This window comes from Nycticebus coucang, chromosome 14 (assembly GCF_027406575.1).
Source record: "Nycticebus coucang isolate mNycCou1 chromosome 14, mNycCou1.pri, whole genome shotgun sequence".
Lineage (NCBI taxonomy): Eukaryota > Metazoa > Chordata > Mammalia > Primates > Lorisidae > Nycticebus > Nycticebus coucang.
Genome location: NC_069793.1, coordinates 890,467 through 913,512, shown reverse-complemented (window position 1 = coordinate 913,512; position 23,046 = coordinate 890,467). Strand labels below are relative to the sequence as shown.

Below are 23,046 nucleotides of genomic sequence, written 5' to 3'. Positions count from 1 at the left end.
CGCCATAACTATACCCAGCTATTTTTTTTTTTTTTGGTTGTTATTGTTGTTTAGCAGGCCCAGGGCCAGGTTTGAACTCAACCAGCCTCTGTGTATGTGGCTGGTGCCCTACCCACTGAGCTATGGGCGCTGCTGATAAAGTATTTGAATATACATTTCTCCAAAGTAGATATAAAAATGTTCAATAAAGCACGTGAGAACCCATTAGGAAAATGCAAGTTAAAACCACAGTAAGATGCTGCGTCACCCCTACCAGGATGGTTATAATACTCTAAAAAGATGGACAATAACAAGTGTTTGTAAGTTTTTGGAGAAATTGGAGTCCTTAATTTTTTCTGTAGGGATGTGAAGTGGGGCTGCCCTTTGGAAAACATTTTGTCAGTGCCTCAAAATGTTTAATATAAAATTACCACTCTGGGGTGATGGCCCCATATGCTGGAGGTGGCGGGTTCAAACCCAGCCCCGGCCATAAACTGCAAAAAAAAAAAAATAAATAAAATTAAATTAAAATTACCACTCTGTGGTATCTACCAAGAGAAATGAAAACATGTTGATACAGAAACTTATATGTGAGTGTTCATACTGATGTTATTCATAACAACTGAACAACCCCCAAATCCATCAAGTGATGAATAAATAACAAAGCATGATATGTTCCTAAACAGACCATTGTAACATTAAACAATAAAAAGGGGTGAAGTACTGAATTACTACCTGAATTACTACCTTGAGTGAATGGAGTCAGTCCCAGGACACAGGTGGCAGCTTGTTTCTGTAGGGCTATCTGTAGACCGCAGCACCACCCCAGTGGCCGCCACCCCGGAGTGGGGGGGCAAGGAGGGGCCAGTGAGAGACTGTGATGGGCAGAGATTTCTGTTTGGGGAGGTGAAAACTTTCTGAAATCAGATGGTAGTAATGGACAAGTGAGTACGCTAAAAGCCATTAAATTACATGCTTTAGATGCATGAATTGTTTGGTGTGTGTGTTATTTCTCAATAAAGCTCTTAAAAAATGATATGCCAATTAACATTTGTCAGAGACAGACTTGGATTTATCTTCTATGTTTTGTCAGCAGAACAATTTTAGAGTTCAGTTTTCTTTGAACTCTCACTCTAATTTGTTGTTGAGGATTTTGTTCCGAGACTTATCCTTCCATGTGTCAGAAGAGTAGGTGGAACTGTCACTGGTGATGGTCACAGTGGCTTTGCGGGGCTAGGTGCCCCTCGTCTGCTATGGCCCTCAGAGCAGCTCTGTGGTCAGTGGTGCTCCTGGAACTCACTGATGCTGTCAGTTGATTAGCTTGGCCTGTAAGTAAGAAATTGTTAACCAGTGTGTTGTTCCTGAAGAATGACTAGCCACAATAATTCAAGAATTGGAATTCAGTAATTCCAAGAGCTTTTATCAGAGCTGGCAGCACGGAGTGCATTCTTTGCTACCTGGTGAAAATCGTAACCTGCATTTGGGCCAGTGGCTGTGGCTCGTCTAGTTACTCATTAGCCCCCAGTGCTGCTGAGTCTACAGGCAGGATCCTTCCAGGGAGAGGGAATGTGGGCTGGCTAAGACCAGAATCTTTTTTGTTGTCCCTGCAGGGCAGTTACTCCAGTGGCTGCCTTCCCTGTAAGTCTGATGTCTGCAGTTGGGTAGTTCAGTCAGCCCTCCAATGCTAAATCTTTTTTTTTGAGACAGAGCCTCATGCTGTCACCCTGGGTAGAGTGCTATGGCATCACAACTCACAGCAACCTCCAACTCCTGGGCTTAAGCGATTCTCTTGCCTCTGCCTCCCACGTAGCTGGGATTACAGGCACCCACCACAACGCCCAGCTGTTTTTTTGGTTGCAGCCATCGTTGTTTGGCAGGCCTGGGCTGGATTCGAACCCACCAGCTTAGGTGTATGTGGCTGGTGCCTTAGCTGCTTGAGCCACAGGTGCCAAGCCCCAATGCTAAATCTTTATCTAAAGACACTAGATTTGTTCCTACAAAGTGGGGTGATTGTTCCCTGTCTGTGCCTGTCACCACTGTGGAGGTGACACATTGATGATACACCTCCTACCACAGCATTTTTGGTACTTTTTGTTTTAATATTTTAATTTAAACTTCTTCTTTTTCTTTTTTTTTTTGTAGAGACAGAGTCTCACTTTATCGCCCTGGGTAGAGTGCTGTAGCATCTCAGCTCACAGCAACCTCCAACTCACGGGCTTAGGCGATTCTCTTGCTTTGGCCTCCCGAGTAGCTGAAACTACAGGCACCTGCCACAACGCCTGGCTATTTTTTTGTTGCAGTTTGGCCGGGGCTGGGTTTGAACCCACCACCCTCGGCATATGGGGCCAGCGCCCTACCCACTGAGCCATAGGCGCCGCCCTCTTCTTTTTTTTTTTGAGACATAGTCTTACTCTGTCTTCCTGGGTAGAATGCCATAGGGTCATCTTAGCTCACAGCCACCTCAAACTCCTGGGCTCAAGGGATCCTCTGCCTCAGCCTCTCGAGTAGCTGGGACCGTAGGTGCCCACCATAACACCTGGATCATTTTTCAATTTTTAGTAAAAATGAGGTCTCATTCTTGCTGAGGTTGGTCTCAAGCTCCTGAGGTCAACTGCTCCCAGAGTGCTGGGATTGCAGGCGTGAGCCACTGTGCCTGACCTAATTTTAATTTCTTTTTGAGACGAGGTCTTGTTCTGTTACCCAGGCTGGAGTGCTGTATTGTCATTTGAGCTCACTGCAGCCTCGGACTCCTGGGCTCAAGCCATCCTCTTGCCTCAACCTCTTGAGTAGCAGGGACTGCGGGTGTAGGCCTAGAGGTGTGCGACACCATGCCTGGCTAATTTTTACATTTTTTTGTAGGGATGGAGTCTCACTGTTGCCTAGGCTGGTCTCAAACTTGGGCCTCAAGCAGTCTTTCTGCCTCGACCTCCCAGACTAGAGGATTACAGGAGTGAGCCATGGTGTCCGGTCCATTTTGGTAAATTCAGGACGGAGCTGTTGGTTTGAACATGTCAGTCTGCATGTGGGCCACCTGCTATCCATAGTCATGATGCTGTATTGCCTGTGAAACCCACCTGGGACAGGTGTGCCTGAGCCCAACACAGCAGTTTTCTCCGCTGGTGTTTCTGGGCTGCTGGTCTGGGCTTGCTGCTCAATGATTGCCTTGTTCAGCTGGGTAGGACAGCCGTGTGAAGGCTGACATTCATGGCATGTGTGTCAGGAACCGTGGTAAGGGCCTGTGCAGCCCCGTCCTCGTGCCAGCCATAGGCTGGTATTGGTGTCTTCATTATCTGACTGGCCTCGGAGGGCATCTCAAAGCCTGGGCGTCATCGCGGCTGTGGGCACACATGTCCCTGTGTCTCTCAGAGTGAGGTGCTATGGGGTCCAGGTGCCGGTCTGCCCCAGGTGCAAGTCTGCCCTGCAGGGTCTGTGTGTCTGTGCTTGGTACTCAGGATGCCCCTCAGGCCTGGGGTCCCAGATGGGCAGACCTGCTCCTTACTGTGGGGAGGTTTCTAGAAGGGCGGCAGCCTTGCTGGTAGTGGAGGGTGTGGGGAGGTCACATGCAGGGGCGGCAAATGCCTGAGAGCAGGGGCTTGTTGGGTGCTCTGATTACTCTTTGGGAGCTCGCCCTTAAGGGGTGGTGTGCCGTGGGCAGGGCCCTACCAGGGCCTCTTGGCAGACCACAGAGTGGGTGTGGACGGCACCCCCTCCACTTGGAAGGACTTGGGTGTTATGCAGGGCAGGATGGATTGAAGGACCCAGCAGGAGATGAGAGTATCACCCTGGATGTTTCTGTAGTTGGGGAGTGTGTCGAGACCTCTTTTGCCCTCAGCTCTGGCCTGAGTACTCTCTCTCAAGCTTCTCTTGCACAGGCATGAAGCTGTGAGGTTTTGTGGCTTCCCATGGCTTTCCTTTTGAGGGACCTGTGGTTTGGAGGTGTTGCATAGTGACCAGAGGCTGCTCTGGGGCTCCCACCTCCAGGCCTGGCCCAGAGGATACTGAGCTGTGCTGCCCTTGGAGCCCTGACCTGCCCTGGTTTCAAAAAGCGTGTGTGTGTGTCTGTGTCGTTTGTGTATTGTATGTATATGGTGTGTATCTGTGTGTTTGTTGTGCATGTGTGTACACGTGTTGTATATGTGGTGTGTGTTGTGTCTTGTGTGTGTGATGTGTGTTCTGTGTTATTGTGGGTGGTGTGTATTTGTGTGTTGTGCATGTGTGCTTGAGTTTGCATGTATGTGTTGTGTGTTGTGTTTGTGTGTGCATGTGGTAGTGAGTGGTGGTGTGTGTGTTTAATGTGTGCGTGTGTTGTGTATGAGTATGTGTTTATGTGCAGGTGTGTGTGTATGTTGTAAATCAGCCAGTTGAGAAAGTGTTATGGATGAGAGGCTGTTTTTTCCCACAGAGGGAGTGTTACCTCTCCAACTCTAAATTGTGTGGTTTTAGTTTTATTTTATGATTAAATCCCATTGAGGAAAGTCAATTTAGCTCATTTAGTGTTCCTTCTTTTCTAGACAGCCCCTGAGGTTTTTATTTTCTCTGCTTAGCACTGACCCCTGTTGACCATGGATGTCCTGGGGCTTGTGGGGAAATCTAGTATGTACTTGCTAGAGAGCACACACACCCGGGGCCCCTCCAAAGACTTGTCAGCATAGACCGTGGGCATGTGTGAAGGGCACGCATGAGCAGAGACACGTGTGCACACACACACTGGCACGTGTACACACACCGACATGCACACAAATGTGTGCACACAGGAATGCACACTGCCACGCACACTGGCACACGTGCACACACAGGCATACACACACGCAGGCACGCACACTGGCACGTTGCCTCCTGTGCAGAGTGTTTTGTGCACACCTTGTCCAGGCTATGGGTGATACTGGTTTTGTGGCTTCCCATGGCTTTCCTTTTGAGGGGCCTGTGGTTTGGAGGTGTCGCACGGTGACCAGAGGCTGCTCTAGGGCTCCCACCTCCAGGCCTGGCCCAGAGGGTACTGTGCTGTGCTGCTCAGGGAGCCAAAAGAACCTGTTTTAACAGAGCCGCTACTTTTTAAAAAAAATTTCAGGAAAAAGCTTTGCCCTTATCCTGCTACCTTGGGGTGTGAGGCTGCTGGTGCCACCCAGCGTGCTTGTGGGCTGAGGCTGCTGGTGCCACCCAGCGTGCTTGTGGGCTGAGGCTGCTGGTGCCACCCAGCGTGCTTGTGGGCTGAGGCTGCTGCTCTGCTTCCTCCTGGGCCTTCCCCTGGCCAGCCGTCGTCACACAGGGAGGCGCGGGCCCTGCTCAGGGTTTGTGTCTAGGACCAGCCTCCTGGGCACACATGAGGCTGGGAAGGCAGGGACTGGCACAGGTGGTCTGGTGTCTCTGTCCCGTTGAAGGCTCTCGAGGCTGGGAGACACTGTGTTAGCATCTGTCCTGTCACCTGCATGGTGCTTGGTGAGGGTGCTGCCACACAGGCCTTTGGTTTTCCTGTCTTCTTACATCTGGAGGTTTCTAGGGTAGGATTGGCTCAAGGGGTATTCCTTTAATTCGGTAAAAATTAAGCCTTGTTTCTTAGCAAGTATATAGTGAGAGATAGATGACATCCTGGGAGTGTCTGGGAGAAGGGGCTGTCACTGGGTAGGGCAGGCTAAGTTCTGGGGATGGCCGTCAGAGGCCAGGGGGTCCGTGGGTTGCTTGCTGCGGATCTGACATGGGCAGGTTGCTGCTGAGGCCTCCCTGCTGCCTCAGATCTTTAGACCAGAGACTTGTGTGAGAAGGTCCTGTTCACAGTCAGCTTTATTTCTGCTTCCATAAAGTGGCGCTCATACCACTTACCTGGGTGACAGGAGCAGTGTTTTTCCAGGGCCTGTTAGACGCACAGCCCTGCTGGTCACCCTGCTCTCCTGCTCAGCTTCCACACTTAGTCCTGGGGGTTAAATGCCTGTGGCCTCCTGTTCTGTCTTCTGCCTGACACGAAGCCGCTTGAGCAACATGCTAGTGGGTATTGAACGTTTGTTGCCATTTCTCTGACGGACCTGCCGTCTTTTTTTGTATACTGGAGAATTCCCAGACTTCACTGGTGCAAGCTGAAAAAAATTCTTCGGCTGTTTTTCCTCATACCATAATTAACACAGAGGACTTCTGTGACCCCACAGTGTGGGAGGGTTTTTCCCTGCCAGTCCGCAGGCAGTCAGTTCTGCAGTGTGTGCGGGGATGGGGGTCCTTGGATTCATTTCCTACGTTGTCTACCTGGTGTCAGGTCCCACAGGATGAGGGCTTAGTACCCAGAGGGTTCCCTGCTTCCAAGGTCCGTCAGCAGCCCCAGGTTGAATAGGGATCTCACCACCCTCCCCTTGAGTTCCATAACTTGATAGAGCAGCTCACTGAGCTCAAGGAAGCATATTTGCCAGCTCATTGCAGAGGGTCTTATCAAGGGTGTGGGTGGGAGGTGCATGTAGACCGGGGTGCCGAGCTTCTATGCCCTCCCTGAGTACACCAGTTCCCCAGAACCCCCAGATGTTCAGCTGTCCAGAGGATCTCTGGACCCTGTCGTCCTCTTGGGCCCTTTATGGGGACTTTATTGGACAGGCATGATTGACAGCTGCGTGGAAATGTGATTGTGATTGGATTGAAGGGTGGTCTGATGCTAACAGGCTGTAGTGGGGACGGCCAGCAAGGCCTGTCTGTACAGATTCTTCTCGGCCTCTCTGGGCAGCATTCCTTCCCCAGGGAGTGGGCAGGACCCTACTGAAGTGGTGGTGGTGGGTCTCATGATCTACAATTAGACAAGGGAGGTCAGAGGGTTTCTTTATGGCCAAGACAGAAAGGTAGGGGAAGATTAGAGTACATTTTTAGTATCATGGCCTGCCTTGGGGAGAAAGAACAGTGGCTACAGAAATTATGAGTCAGGAACTGTGAGCAACACCCAATATATATGTAGAATATCACAATTGGATATTATAAATGTGGACTTGCTAGATTTTGTAGTCTGATAAATTTCACAGAAAGATAATTGGAAGCCCACAGTAGTTTAAACTGTGTACTTTTATTATGTTTGGCCGTGAAAATCAATTCTGGGAGTAAACTATTATTGGCTGATAATGCTTTATGGTGGAAAATGGTCAGTTCTAGAACTGTGGCAAAAAGAATGAAAAATCTCCCACCCCCCCACCAGGCGGCACTGTAGTTCAGTGGGTAGGGTGCCGATCACATACACCAAGGCTGGAGGGTTCGAACCCGGCTTGGGTCAGCTAACAACAATGACAACTGTGACAAAATATAGCTGGGTGTTGTGGCAGGTGCCTGTTGTCCAGCTACTTGGGAGGCTGAGGCAAGAGAATCGTTTAAGCTCAAGAGTTTGAAGTTGCTGTGAGCTATGACATCATAGCACTCTACCCAGGGGGCAACATAGTGAGACTCTGTGTCAAGAAAAAAACAAAAAACCCCCCAAAAAACAACCAAGGGGCGGCACCTGTGGCTCAGTGAGTAGGGTGCCGGCCCCATATGACAAGGGTGGCGGGTTCAAACCCAGCCCCAGCCAAAATGCAACGAAAAAAAAAAAAAAAACAACCAAAAACAAACTACCCTAGCGTTAGTGGGCTAGGCACCCTGACCTGGGTTCTCTGTGCTGGCACCTATAGTGCCATTCCCCTCAGGGCCCTGGGACCACAGGCACGAGAGGCAGATCATTCCTGTCCCTGGGTTCCTGGGGCTCCAGAGCTGCACCCAGTCCTGAAAGCTGCCAACCTGCCTGTCCGACCTGCCTGTCCTTCCTCGGGGTCTGATCAGGGGATGGTGCTTCTCTAGAGAGCAGTTAAAGTAAGAATGTGTTTGTGTTTTCCTTCCCTCAGGCAAAAGTAAAGAAGCGGAAATAAAGAGGATAAATAAGGAACTGGCCAATATTAGATCAAAATTTAAAGGTAAGTATGTTTAACCTTTTCCATGAAATGTTCTGTTTTAAATTTTATACAGTAAGGACCTAATCTTTTCAAACTGTCTTTTTTTCACCCCTAAACCACAATTCTCAATTTGTACAGTTACTGTCATGGCTCTTGTCAGAATTAAAAACTGTTTAAACAAGCTGTTAGTACCCTGAGCTATTGAATGGCCTGTCCCTGGGTTAGCAGGGGGGGCCCCTCTTGGGCCCTGTCCCCTGGCCGTGGAGCAGCTCATCTCAGGACTGTGTGCTCTCAGCTCCCACTGCAGTGGCCTCCTGTGTGAGAGGCTCAAGGGGTGGACACGCCATACAACAAATGCTCCTCAGGCTGCTGGTTACTCTTGGAAGTGTTACAGTGTTACAAAGTCATCTGAGCACCTGTGTTAGAGTGTTTCTTGCTGTGTTAACTGTAACTTACCATGTGACAGTGGACAGGGGTCTGACCCACTTGAAGTAGGCCCTGCTCTGCAAGCCAGTTTGTGTTTCGAAGAATTTCGTAGCAGAGATTTAGTTTTCAGTACTTAAGACATTTGTGAAGGCCCGGTTAATCTGATAAACTTCAGTGTTTCAGTTAGTTTGGCAAGTTTGAGACCTGGCCCCACTCTGTACAGACATCAGGTAATGTGGCCCAGAAGCAGTGGCAAGAGGAGAGGGCTGCACCAGAGGGAGGGCAGGAGACAGCTTGGGACTCACAGAATTTCCTGGGATGGGAGCTCTGTGGGCGCTTGAGTGTGGATAGCCTTTATTATCATGAAGCAGAAACTGAACCTGACTTCTTACAAACAGGCATATTCCCTGTAGAGCCCTAGGAAGAGTGTTAGATTATAATATTTTATAGCCAGGCCCAAGGATTCTCTAGAAGGTCTGGGAAACTCCTGGAATTATTGATGAAAGAGTGTGCTGGTATGTATTTTTAGGGGAAATGTTTGTAACTTTGGTTGTTTTGTAAAGGTTGGTAGTCAGGAGCAGGGCTGCCCAGCTTGCCCACTGTCATGTGCCTGCTCATACTGCTGTGTCGCTCGGGGTACCCACCTCGTCTCCCCTACCTCTCACTGCTGTGTCACCCGGGCACCCACCTTACCTCCCTCACCTCTCACTGCTGTGTCACCTGGGCTCCCACCTTACCTCCCCCACCTCCCACTGCTGTGTCACCCGGGCACCCACCTCACCTCCCCCACCTCCCACTGCTGTGTCACCCGGGCACCCACATTACCTCCCCCACCTCCCACTGCTGTGTCACCCGGGCACCCACCTCACCTCTCCCACCTCCCACTGTTGTGTCACCTGGGCACCCACCTTACCTCCCCCACCTCCCACTGCTGTGTCACCTGGGCTCCCACCTCACCTCCCTCACCTCTCACTGCTGTGTCACCCGGGTACCCACCTCACCTCCCCCACGTCCCACTGCTGTGTCACCCGGGCACCCACCTTACCTCCCTCACTCTCACTGCTGTGTCACCCGGGCACCCACCTTACCTCCCTCACCTCTCACTGCTGTGTCACCCGGGCACCCACCTTACCTCCCTCACTCTCACTGCTGTGTCACCCGGGCACCCACCTTACCTCCCTCACTCTCACTGCTGTGTCACCCGGGCACCCACCTTACCTCCCTCACTCTCACTGCTGTGTCACCCGGGCACCCACCTTACCTCCCTCACTCTCACTGCTGTGTCACCCGGCACCCACCTTACCTCCCTCACTCTCACTGCTGTGTCACCCGGGCACCCACCTTACCTCCTCACTCTCACTGCTGTGTCACCCGGGCACCCACCTTACCTCCCTCACTCTCACTGCTGTGTCACCCGGGCACCCACCTTACCTCCCTCACTCTCACTGCTGTGTCACCTGGGCACCCACCTTACCTCCCCCACCTCCCACTGCTGTGTCACCCGGGCACCCACCTCACCTCCCTCACCTCTCACTGCTGTGTCACCGGGCACCCACCTGACCTCCTGCACCTCCCACTGCTGTGTCACCTGGGCACCCACCTCACCTCCCCCACCTCCCACTGCTGTGTCACCCGGGCACCCACCTTACCTCCCCCACCTCCCACTGCTGTGTCACCCGGGCACCCACCTTACCTCCCTCACTCTCACTGCTGTGTCACCCGGGCACCCACCTTACCTCCCTCACTCTCACTGCTGTGTCACCCGGGCACCCACCTTACCTCCCTCACTCTCACTGCTGTGTCACCCGGGCACCCACGTTACCTCCTTCACTCTCACTGCTGTGTCACTTGGGCACCCACCTTACCTCCCTCACTCTCACTGCTGTGTCACCCGGGCACCCACCTTACCTCCCTCACTCTCACTGCTGTGTCACCTGGGCACCCACCTTACCTCCCCCACCTCCCACTGCTGTGTCACCCGGGCACCCACCTTACCTCCCTCACTCTCACTGCTGTGTCACCCGGGCACCCACCTTATCTCCCTCACCTCTCACTGCTGTGTCACCCGGGCACCCACCTTACCTCCCTCACTCTCACTGCTGTGTCACCCGGGCACCCACCTCACCTCCCTCACTCTCACTGCTGTGTCACCCGGGCACCCACCTTACCTCCCTCACCTCTCACTGCTGTGTCACCCGGGCACCCACCTTACCTCCCTCACCTCTCACTGCTGTGTCACCCGGGCACCCACCTTACCTCCCTCACCTCTCACTGCTGTGTCACCCGGGCACCCACCTCACCTCCCCCACCTTCCACTGCCGTGTCACCTGGGCTCCCACCTCACCTCCCCCATCTCTCACTGCCGTGTCACCTGGGCTCCCATGTCACCTCCCTCACCTCTCACTGCTGTGTCACCTGGGCTCCCACCTCACCTCCCCCACCTCTCACTGCTGTGTCACCTGGGCTCCCACGTCACTTCCCTCACCTCTCACTGCTGTGTCACCTGGACTCCCACCTCACCTCCCCCACCTGTCACTGCTGTGTCACCTGGGCTCCCACGTCACCTCCCTCACCTCTCACTGCTGTGTCACCTGGGCTCCCACCTCACCTCCCCCACCTCTCACTGCTGTGTCACCTGGGCACCTTCCTAACCTCCAGCACCTCTCAGTGCTGTCTCGCCCGGACACCTTCCTAACTTTTCTGCACCTCTCACTGCTGTGTCTCCTGGGCACCTCTTACTGCCATGTTACCCTGGGCGCCTTCCTCAGTCTTCTGCCCTTCTTATCTTTGATACAAGGGTTTGATTTGTTGCCCTGGCTGGAGTGTAATCATCAGTGTTCACTGCAGCCTCAGCTACCTGGGCTTAAGTGATCCTCCTTCCTCAGCCTCCCAAGTAGCAGGGAGTACTGGTGCCTACACCAGTTACGTTTTAAAACTGATCCTAGGAAAAGTGCTATGCACCTCGTTGCTGGACAACACTGGTTACCTTGGAAGTGCCCCCTTTGGGATCTGTGTTCTGACACCTTCATAGCAAATTTGGAACTCATTTTCTAGAATGGTCATTAGAGCTGTTGTGATTCGAGGTCTGATAATGAAGTTCATGAATTGATCCTAGAAAAAGTGCTACATACCTCATTGCTGTGTATCCCGTGGTCACTTTAGAAGTACTACTCCCCTTAGTCTTCTGGTGACTATAGTATTATTCAGATTATTCAGCAGTGAGATGTGAAGCATTTTTTCTAGGATCAGTTTGTGAACTTAATTGTTCAACCTCATCTGTATGTAGAGTTGGGGTCTCACTATTGCTCAGGCTGAGCTCCAGCTCCTGGGCTCCTGTGATCCTCCTGCCTCTGCCTCCAGTGCTGGGATCCTAGGTATGTGACTTGCATTCTATCACACGACTGTGTCTCTTTCCCCTATTTTAAAAGGACAAGGCCTAGTAATGATCTTTAGCTGGATTCTCCAATATGTAGGTCCTATAGTGCAAACAACTTATTTGGGGGCCATTGAAGGGAAAAGGTGGGAGCAGTGGAGGTGCGAGTCTGACCAAGTCCCCACCACCAGCTGACCAGGAGCACTGGAGCCACTATTGTCTGTGGAGGGGCTGTCCCTGGGACCAGCCCCGTGGGTGGCCAGGACTCTGATGCCCAGAGAGGTGGGCCCTGCACAAAGCCGGCCATAGCCAGCAGCTCTGGGCAGCTCCAGGCCTTTACTGACAGGGCCTGCCATTCTGAGTGTATCTACGAGAAAATGCATATAAATCATGCAGTTTATCAATAGAAAGTAAATGCCTAAAAAGGAAAAAGAGATTAAAAAAAAAATGAAAAAGGAAGTGAGTGCCTAACAGATTTTTTTTTTTTTAGAGACAGAGTCTCACTTTATCACCCTCAGTAGAGTGCTGTGGCACAGCTCACAGTAACCTCCAATTCCTGGGCTTAGGCAGTTCTCTTGCCTCAGCCTCCCCAGTACCTGGGACTACAGGCGCCTGTCACAACACCTGCTATTTTTTTTGCAGTTTGGCCGGATTCGAACCTGCCACCCTTGGCATATGGGGCCGGTGCCCTACTCACTGAGCCATAGGTGCCGCTCTGCCTAACATGTTAATCTGTATGTTGTCATCAAAAGAGTTCATAGCCTTCAAAATGGTAAAGATTAGATCTGAATGTAGAGATTTTTATATGTTTTAGAATAACCTAGTTTGTTCACATGTAATTTTTTTTTTTTTTTGGGGGGGGGACAGAGTCTCACTCTGTCTCCTTCAGTATAGTGCTGTGGCATCACAGCTCATAGCAACTTCAAACTCTTGGGCTCAAGCAATTCTCTTGCCTCAGCCTCCCAAGTAGCTGGGACTACAAGGCACCTGCCACAACACCTGGCTATTTTTTGTTGGGGGTTGTCATCGTTGTTTTAGCTGGCCTGGGCCGGGATCAAACCCGCCATCGTCGGTGTATGTGGCTTCGTAACCACTGTGCTACAGGCACTGAGCCCACATACAACTTTTAAGGACTTTGTTTAGCTCTTAAATTCACACACTATGTACATGTTTCGGGATTAAAGAAGACTTCTGATGTTTCCTGAGCCTTCCTGCCTGTCTAAAGCTGAGCACCTTGGATTGTGATTGAGTATATGTATGCCTGAACCACAGCAGCAGACACAGAAAATCTGCTCCTTGTCCTTAAGCAGTGTGTAGTTGGGGCCTCTCCCCCTAGTTGTGGTAGATGGATACTTAGATTTGCACTGCCTACTAGGAAACAGAACGCAAGTCACACTGATAGGTCTAAATTTCCTAGCATCTCATTGAAGAAAAGCAAAAAAGAGGTGGATTAAATTTAAGAATATATTTTATTTAGCCAGGTATATCTGAAATATCATTGCAATAAGTAATCAGTAGGAAAAAACTTACTAAGATATTTTATTTTCTTTTATACCAAGTCTTTGAAATCTGCTGTGTATCTTATGCTCAGAGTGCATCTCAGTTTGGACTAGCCACGGTTCCGGTGCCCACTGACCATATATACTGTGAGGCCGCTGTGTTGAGCATTGCTGATTTAGACTGATCCTTACATTGGAAACCAAAAGACTGACAAAAGCATTACAAAAAATCTTAAAAGCATCGAAGAGTAACAGAAAAAGAATTACTAAGTTATACCTGGGAGAAGGTAAGAACCCACGTGGGCAAATCCAGCTGCAGTTTGTGCCTGAGAGCATCTGCCAGTGCCAGAGATGCAGCTACAAAGCAGAGCCATGTGACTGGGAACCCGGGAGGTTTAGAGCAGTGGTTATTAACTGGGGCGATTTTGCCTCACAGGAGATGCTTGGGAAGACCAGGAGACTGGGGAGGTGGTGGCCAGGAAGGCTACTGAGCACCCAGTGGTAAATAGAATAGCCGCCTTCGGTAGGAATTATCTGGGTGATAATGTCAGCAGTGCCAAGGTTGAGGTGTCTGGAGGGATAAAAGTCAAAGCCTAGAGCCCACCAAAAGTGGAGACCTCTTTCCACTTTATACTGGGACACAAAGACAATAAATACCCTTAGAGAATGAGCTGGCAGTGAGTCGGTCAGTCCCCTTACAGACTTGGAGCTGGGCTTCTTGACATCTGGTGTCCACACAGCCACATACCTTATACTTGGGTTACCGTGAGGAGAAACAATCCTCTGTGGAGGGAGAAACTACACCTCGGATGATTACTGCAGTTGATTTTTCAAATATAATGACCAGCTTTATTAAAGCACACGTGGGCCGGGTGCGGTGGCACACGCTGGTACATTGGAAACCACTGGAAACCATTGGAAACTCCCAGCACTCTGGGAGGCCAAGGCAGGTGGATGGTCTGAGACCAGTCTGAGCAAGAGGGAGATCCCGTCTCTAAAAATAGCCGGGCCTTGTGGCGGGCGCCTCTAGTCCTAGCTACTTGGGAGGCTGAGGCAAGGGAATTGCTTAAGCCCAAGAGTTTGAGATTGCTGTGAGCTATGATGTCATGGCACTCTACTGAGGGTGATGATGTGAGACTCTGTCTCAAAAACAAAAAAACCCGCCCTGGGTAGAGTGCCGTGGGGTCATAGCTCATAGCAACCTCCAACTTGGGCTCAAGCGATCCTCTTGGCCTCAGTTTTTTCTACTTTTAGTAGACATGTGGTCTTGGTTTTGCCCAGGCTGCCCTCAAACTTGTGAGCTCAAGCAATCCACTCGCCTCGGCCTCACAGAGTGCTGGGATTACAGGCATGTGCCATTGAATCCAGATTTTACAGAATGAATCCTTTTAATAAAGGGATTTATTCTGAAGTTTGGATTCGGCTGATGGGCCGTTCTTGGGGATCTGCAGGGCCACATGTAGTCTTGAGACTGCAGTTAGAGATAACGAGGGACGTTGAGAAATAAGACACTGTGAGTAAGAACCAGCAGTCACAACAGGAACAGAGTCACAGAGGCCTGCGATGCCAGATCTAAGTTATGATGAAGAAGTTCACGGACCTCAGTGGAAAGCTTGGGAAGTAGAAGAATGAAACAGCAGATTTTTTTTTTTTTGCAGAGACAGAGTCTCACTTTATGGCCCTCAGTAGAGTGCCGTGGCCTCACCCAGCTCACAGCAACCTCCAATTCCTGGGCCCAAGCGATTCTCTTGCCTCAGACTCCCAAGTAGCTGGGACTACAGGCGCCCGCCACAATGCCTGGCTAGAAATAGCAGATTTTTTTTTTTTTTTTTATAGAGACAGAGTCTCACTCTATGGCCCTCGGTAGAGTGCCGTGGCCTCACACAGCTCACAGCAGCCTCCAACTCCTGGGCTTAAGCGATTCTCTTGCCGCAGCCTCCCGAGTAGCTGGGACTACAGGCGCCCGCCACAATGCCTGGCTAGAAATAGCAGATTTTTTTTTTTTTTTTTATAGAGACAGAGTCTCACTCTATGGCCCTCGGTAGAGTGCCGTGGCCTCACACAGCTCACAGCAGCCTCCAACTCCTGGGCTTAAGCGATTCTCTTGCCTCAGCCTCCCGAGTAGCTGGGACTACAGGCGTCCGCCACAACGCCCGGCTATTTTTTGGTTGCAGTTCGGCCGAGGCTGGGTTTGAACCGGCCACCCTCGGTATATGGGGCCGGCGCCCCACCGACTGAGCCACAGGCGCCGCCCGAAATAGCAGATTTTTAAATAAGACCATAAATGCATTAATGTATAATTATGATTTAATAAAAAAAATTAAGAGGAAAAAAATAGACCAAATGGAAATTCTAGAACTGAAATATATAGTACCAAACTGAGGAACTCGATGGATATAATGACAGACACAGTTGAAGAGAGATTTAGTGTTCGGAAGAAAGGTCAGAAAAAATGATCTTGAATGTAGCACAAATGCAAGAAAAGATGGAAAACAGAAGAGTGGGTAGGAGACATAGGGGATGTAGTAAGAAGGTCTAAAAGGGTTAATTGGTATCCCTAGTGGAAAGGGGAGAGGACACACCTGAGGCAATGTTTGAAGAGAACTTGTAAGAAATCATGAAAGGAGCTGGGTGTGCCTGTGGTCTCAGCTGCGTGGGAAACTGAGGTGGGGAGGATTGCTGGAGCCCATGAGTTTGCATTTCTACCAGGGTAACATAATAAGACCCCATCTCTTAAAAAAAAAAAAAAAAAGAATTTGCAAAACAAACACAGAATAAATAAAGATCCAGCAAATAGATATAGGAGCCAAGAGTATATGGGCCACAGCCCACTCCTCGGTAGCAACACAGAAAGCGGGAAATAGCAGAAAACCTCACTCCAAAATATGGAGATGGTAGCAACCAGCTGCAAAGCCTACACCCAGCAAAAATGCCTTTTAGGACAAAAATGGAGAGAGGTTCCCACCAGGGGGCCAGAGGACATTCTAAAGGAAAAGCTTCCACGTAAAAGCTGGGAGGTGCAGAGGGGCCCTTGTGCATGATGCTAGTGCCTGGTGGAAGTGGAAATACCTGCAGAAATGAGATACTCGACAGCAAACGACAAAAGACGATAGAACTTGAGTAGTCCTGTGAACTTCAGAGTGGTGAATCAGTACTTAAAAAATTGCCATCAAGGAGGTCCAAATGGCTTCCCTGTGATTTTTAGCCTGTAAGCGGTGATGTTAGGTTTTGCCTGGTGATGGGTCCTGTCGTGGTGCACAAAAGTGTTTCTGTGCCTGTCCAAACCAAAGCAGTAAGAGAGGTCAGCCCTTGGGGTCTTCCTGCCTCTACCACGAGCAGAGTGTGCTTTGTGTGGGCACAGGGCCCAGGAGCAAGGCACTTGGGGCAGCCTGGAGGGCGTGGCTGGTCTCAGTGGCAGGCCTGCTGACCTGCGGACCTATCAACAAGAGGAGGCGCAGCCGTATGCCTGTCTTGTTTTGGGGTGGCCTGGGGTAGCTACTCCGTATGTCAAGTGGAGACCTTTAATCTTCAAGCTTTGGAAAACAACTACTGTTACCATACTATATAGCAGTGGTTCTCATCCTCTGGGTCGCAACCCACAGGGACTGTAGTAAAGGGTTGCGGCCTTAGGAAGGTTGAGAACCACTGCTGTAGAAAGATAGGGTTTCTTACTATCAGTCGTCTTTCAGACCTTACCGGATAGTGTACATTAATTTGCTGAATAACCACTGGTGTTACTAGGTTCTTGGCACTAGGGAAACAAGGATGAATACAAAAATTCACAGCCTTGGGCCAGGCATGGTGGCTCACGCCTGTAATCCCAGCACTCTGGGAGGCTGAGGTGGGTGGATTGCCTGAGCTCACAGGTTTGAGACTAGCCTGAGCCAGAGTGAGACCCTGTCTCTGAAAACAGCCGGGTGTTGTGGTAGGCATAGTCCCAGCTACTTGGGAGGCTGATGCAGGAGAATCACTTAAGCCCAAGAGTTTGAGGTTGCTCTGAGCTGTGACGCCACAGCACTCTACTGAGTGTGACAAAATGAGACTATGTCTCAAAAAAGAAAAAAAAAAGGCTCAGTGCCTGTAGCTCAGTGGCTAGGGTGCTGGCTACATACACCAGAGCTGGCAGGTTCGAATCTAGCCCGGTCCTGCCAAACAACAATTGACAACTACCCTGTTTCCCCGAAAATAAGACAGTGTCTTATTTTAAGGTGTGTTCCCAAAGATGCGCTAGGTCTTATTTTCAGGGGACGTCTTATCTTTCCTGTAAGTAGGTCTTATTTTCGGAGGATGTCTTATTTTTGGGGAAACAGTACGACCAAAAACTAGCTGGGCGTTGTGGCGGGTACCTGTAGTCCTAGCTACTTGGGAGGCTGAGGCAAGAGAATCACTTACGCCCAAGAGTTTGAGGTTGCTGTGAGCTGTGACGCCACCGCACTACCAACGGCAACATAGTGAGACTCTGTCTCAAAAAAAAAAAAAAAAAAAATTTCAGCCTCTGTCCGTAAAGAACTTTTATCTCTGTCATTCCAGAGAGGCTGAGGAAGGAGGAGCTCACACACAAGGCAGCTTTGTCTCCAGAGCTGCCCACTCCCTGGCTTCACCAGGTCCCATCATTTGCTGCTGTTCTTTCATTTTATGCTCCTTTTTCCCCTTGGAATATGTTGACAGTAATTTTTTAAAAATCAACTTTATTTATTCACAATAGAATCTGTCTACTTCAAGTATACAGTTTAAATTTGACAAATGCTGGTTGTCACCCAACCACTACCACCACAATCAAAACGTTTCCCTCATGCCCTTTGTACCTAGCCACCAGCCCCAGGCCCAGGCAGCTGCTCATGCACTGTCTGCCCTTTCTAGAAGTTTCACATAACAGGAATCATAAAGGGGTCAAAGTTCTTCAACTTGGTGCATTTGAGGTTCATGTGTATCATGTTTATCAGTTTATTGGCAGTTGAATCCTTGCCAAGACTGTGTGCTGTTTATACATAGTGCCCACCTGCTCACAGCTGATGGACGTTGGTATGGGGCACCCACCTGCTTGCAGCTGATGGACGTTGGTACGGGGCGTCCACCTGCTCGCAGCTGATGGACATTTGGCTGTCAGCAGTGAATCTCTGGGAATGTTTGTGTGCAGTCTCCACATGCACTTACATTGTCATCCTCCTTGGGAGATATCCGGGGGTAGCATGGCTAGGTTGTATGGAAATTACATGATTTACTTTTTGAGGAACTGCTAAACTGTTTTCCAAAGTGGCCATACCATTTTTCCTCCTCCCAGCAATGTGTGCAAGTCCCTCTTCCCGCAGTTACTGCCAGTGCTTGGCACAGTTCATCTTCCAACTTTGGAAGTTGTGTAGTGAGTGCTGCCTTCTTCTGTGGTTTAATTTGCATCCCCTGATGCCCAGACTCCAGATGGACACTTTTCCTTTTTTTTTTTTTTTGAGACAGAGTCTCAAGCTGTCACCCTGGGTAGAGTGCTGTGGCATCACAGCTCACAGCAACCTCAAACTCCTGGGTATAAGTGATTCTCTTGCCTCAGCCTCCCAGGTAGCTGGGACTACAGGTGCCCACCACAATGCCTGGCTTTTTTTTGTTGTTGAAGTTGTTATTGTTGTTTTAGCTGGCCTGGGCTGGGTTCAAATCCACCAGCCTTGGTGTATATGGTGGTACCCTACCCACTGAGCTACGGGCACCACCCTAGATGGATACTTTTCAGCAGCTAAATTCAGTGAAGTGCTGTAACCAGTTAGGCAAGTGCCTGGGCCCATGGCCCCTGCATAGTGGATCGCACTAGTGGGGCTGCTGTCCTCAGTGCCTCAGAACCGTGGTGTGTTGTGTGTTGTTCTGGGTTCTTGGCCAGGCATGCTGTAAAGGTGAGGAGCAGAATGCTTCCTCTTCCTTCATTTGGATTCCATAGCACACAGGGACCCTGATCACTGTGGGAGGAAGGGTAGAGAGGTTACGACTCAGCTGTCCTCCAGCGAAGTCTGGCTGCTGGCACTGAGACCCTTTCCTTGGCACCTGCCAATGCACAGTCCGGGCCCAGGTCTTGTACAGTGGCCAGGAGTCTACAGCCCACATCCTGTGCACGCAGACACGTGGACCCCTTCCCCATAGGAGAGGCCTCCGACCCCTGCCTCATGGAAAGCACGTCTGCACAGTACGGGCTTCTGCTTCACAGCACACCTTTCGTGTGGCCTTCAGCACCTGGTGGGGGCCACTTGACAGCAGACAGTCATTTAGGGCAGCGGGATGCCCCTAGGGGCTGGGGACCAAGCTCCCAGCTGCGTCAGCTACAGTGCCCCACTCCTCAGAAGCAGCCCTCTTGTACTCAAGTGGCTGTGTCCCTGTTGAGAGGGATGGGATGGGGCAGCCCCGAGCTCCCATAGCAAAGGATGGTGACTTGGTGGACATGGTGGGGAGTGTGAGACCAGCGGTCCTTTTCATTTACATTTGGTTGTTATTAGATAAGAATATAAATTTTTTTTTTTTGCAGTTTCTGGCTGGGGCTGAGTTTGAACCCGCTACCTCCAGCATATGGGTCTGGCGCCCTACTCCTCTTTGAGCCCCAAGCGCCACCCCCAAGAATATAAAATGTTTAAAACTCTGTCTTCAGAGCTTAAAACTTTCAGTGGTTTTACCACCGGCGGTAGGATAGGATTCAAAATTAATTTGCTTATTTTGCTTTTGAATATTGTGTTTCTATAGTTTTATACAAACAGGAGGTTAGAACTGAGAGTTTAAAATCACAGGACTTTGACCTTTTTGAAACTCCACGTAGCTAGAGTATTTTTCTTGTGTGTAAGAAATTTAGGAATGAGATTAACATACTATAAAAATGCTTGCTGCCTCTTCACACTTGATTATTGGGCCTGCACATGGCAGGAATGAGGCCATAGCGAGGTTAGGAGATCTCCAAAGTAACTATCTTTTGAAACAGAGAGTCAGACTTAGCTTGGGTCCCTCATATCTGCAATCCCAGCACTCTGGGAGGCGGGGTGGGTAGATCATCTGAGCTCAGGATTTTGAGACTAGCCTGAGCAAGAGCAAGACCCCATCCCTACTAAAAATTAGAAAAACTAGCTGGGCGTTGTGGTGGGCACCTATAGTCCTAGCTACTCAGGAGGCTGAGGCAAGAGGATAGCTCAAGCCTAGGAGTTTGAGGTTGCTGTGAGCTGTGATGCCATGGCACTCAACTTGGCAACAGAGTGACAGACTGAGACTCCCCCCCCCCCCGAAAACCCAAACCCCCCTGAAACACAACAGTATCATTTCATCATGGCTTTCCACTTTGAGGTAAAGATACTGAGGCTGGCCAGGTGGAGTGGTTCATGCTTAAAATGCCAGCACTTTGGGAAGCTGAGGCAGGAGGATTGCTTGAGTCCAGGAGTTTGAGACCAGCCTGGACAACATAGCATGACCTCGTCTTTACAGAAAATGAAAAAAAAATAAACGATAATGAAATAAGAATAACTTCATTAGTGTACTTAATTTTTTTTTTTTTTTTTTTGAGAGAGACAGGGGCTCCCTGTCACTCAGGTTGTAGTGGCATAATCGTAGTTCACTGCAGCCTCCATCTCCTAGGCTCAGGTGATCCTCCTCCTTCAGACTCCCCAGTAGCTAGGACTATAGGCACCCACTGGGATGCCCAGATAAGTTTTTTTTTTTTTTTTTGTAGAAATGGAGTATCGCTTTTTGCCCAGACTGGTCTCTAACTACTGGCCTCAAGTGATCCTCCTGCCTAAGCTTCCCAAAGAGCGGGGATTACAGGTGTGAACCATCATTCCAGGCTTAAAAAATTTTTTAATTGTGATAAAATACACATAGCTTTTGCCATCTTAATTATTTTTACTTGCACAGCTCAGTGGTACTAAGCATAGTCACAGTGCTGTGCTGCTGTCACCACTGTTTTTTCTTCTTTCTCATCTTTCCAGACTGAAGCTGTGTCCTCAGTAAACACTAGCTCCCCTCCCTCTCCCCAGCCACTGGTGATCACCCTGTGCTCTGTGTTCTCTGTCCCTATGAATCTGATGACACTGGGCCCATGTCAGTGGAATCACACCGTCTTTCCCCTGCTCTCTTGAGAGTCTGACAACTCTGGGCCCGTGTCAGTGGAATTACACCATCTGTCCTTTTTTGGCTGGCTCATCTCACTGAGCATAATGTTCTCAGGTTTTGGTCATATTTTAGTACTCGATGAGTTCCTTTTCTAATTTTTCTTTAGACAGGGTGTCACTCTTTTGACTCAGCTAGAGTGCAGTGTTGTCATCATATCTCACTGTAGCATTGAACTTAAGGACTCAGGCGATCCTCCTGCTTCAGCCTCCAAATACCTGAGACTACAGGCGCTTACCAAAATGTCCAGGTAGTTTTTTTGTTTTGGAGAGCAGTGGGATCTTGCTCTTGCTCAGGCTGGTCTCAAACTCCTGAGCCCAAGCAATCCTCCTATCTCAGCCTCCCAGAGAGCTAGGATAGCAGGTGTGAACCACTGCACCTGCTGAGTTCTTTTCTTTTTTAAAGTTGAATAATATTATGTTGTGTGGCTGTATCCCATTTGTTTATCTGTTCTAAGTGATGGGCACTTAGATTGCTCTTACCTTTGGTTATTGTGAATGGTGCCAAACTCTTTGGGACCCTACTTTTCCTTCTTTTGGGGAAGGGAAAGTGGAATTGATGGATCACATAGTTCTATTTTTGAGTAACTGCCACACTGTTTTCTTTCGCAACAGCATCACTTTACATTTCTACCAGTGACACACCACGGTTCCGATCTCTCCACATCTGCTCCTTTCTCCTTATGTTTATAGGTGTGTGTGTGTATGAGAATGGGATGGGGTCTCACTGTATTGTCCAGGCTGGTCTCAAACTCCTGGCCTCAAGCAATCCTTCCCTCTCAGCCGCCTCGAGTGCTAGGACTGCAGGTGAGAACCAGTTGGCCTCTGGCTCGCTTTGAGTTGTCCTGGTCATGATGACAAGTGTGAGTGAGGCGGGTCCCTGTGGTTTTGATGAACACCTCTCCACGTTCTGTGGGCCATTGGTACGTCTTTTTCAAAGAAGTGTAAGTTCTTTGCCCATTTTTGAATTGGGTTGTCCATTTTTCTGCCGTTGAGTTTTAGGAGTTCTATGTTCAGTATTTAGCCCCTCAGGTAAGTGATTTGCACATCTCTCCATTTCATGGGCTGTCTTTGCACTCTCGATGGTGTCCTTTGTTGATAAAAGTCTTACATTTTAAGTCTAGTTACTGTTCTTTCTTTACCTGTGCTTTTGGTGTCATATCCAAGAATTCACTGAACACCCTTTGTATGTGAATTTGCTCAGACCTAGTGTAAGAATGAGCAGTGGGTTAGTTTCATTCCTCAGATTCTAAGTAGAGAAGGTGATAGACACCAAAAAATTTATTTATTTATTTTTTTTGAGACACAGAGGCTTATTATGTCGCTGTTGGTAGAGTGCTGTGGCATCACAGCTCACAGCAACCTTAAACTCTTGGGCTTAAGCGATTCTCTCGCCTCAGCCTCCCAAGTAGCTGGGACTACAGGCACCCACCACAATGTCTGGCTATTTCTTCGTTGTTGTTGTAATTGTCATTGTTTAGCAGACCCGGGCTGGGTTTGAACCCAGCAGCCCATCTGTATGTGGCCGGTGCTCTAATCACTGAGCTGTGGGCACCGAGCCTAACAAAAAATTTATAGGCAGGGAAAACATGAAATCAACTTGTTATAGTAGTCAGTGTGAGCCTTACATCACGTGAAGTCCAGATTAAAAAGATTGATTAGAACACAGTTTAGGCCTTTAGAAGCAGATGGGATGTTCTAAGTCCTGATGGGTGAGTACAGTCCAGAGGCCTGAGGCCTGGGACTTCACTGTCATGGCCGCGGGGGGTGTG

General features: G+C 49.6%; 1 protein-coding gene across 2 annotated transcripts in view; it reads left to right on the top strand.

The window, feature by feature from the left end:
* Nucleotides 1-23,046, top strand: part of AP2A2 (adaptor related protein complex 2 subunit alpha 2) — a 99,779-nt gene that overhangs the window by 20,531 nt on the left and 56,202 nt on the right. For both annotated transcript variants that reach the window (XM_053562699.1, XM_053562700.1), the window contains exon 2: nt 7,812-7,880. In XM_053562699.1, the coding sequence (XP_053418674.1) occupies nt 7,812-7,880 (69 nt within the window). The remainder of the gene's footprint in view (nt 1-7,811; nt 7,881-23,046) is intronic.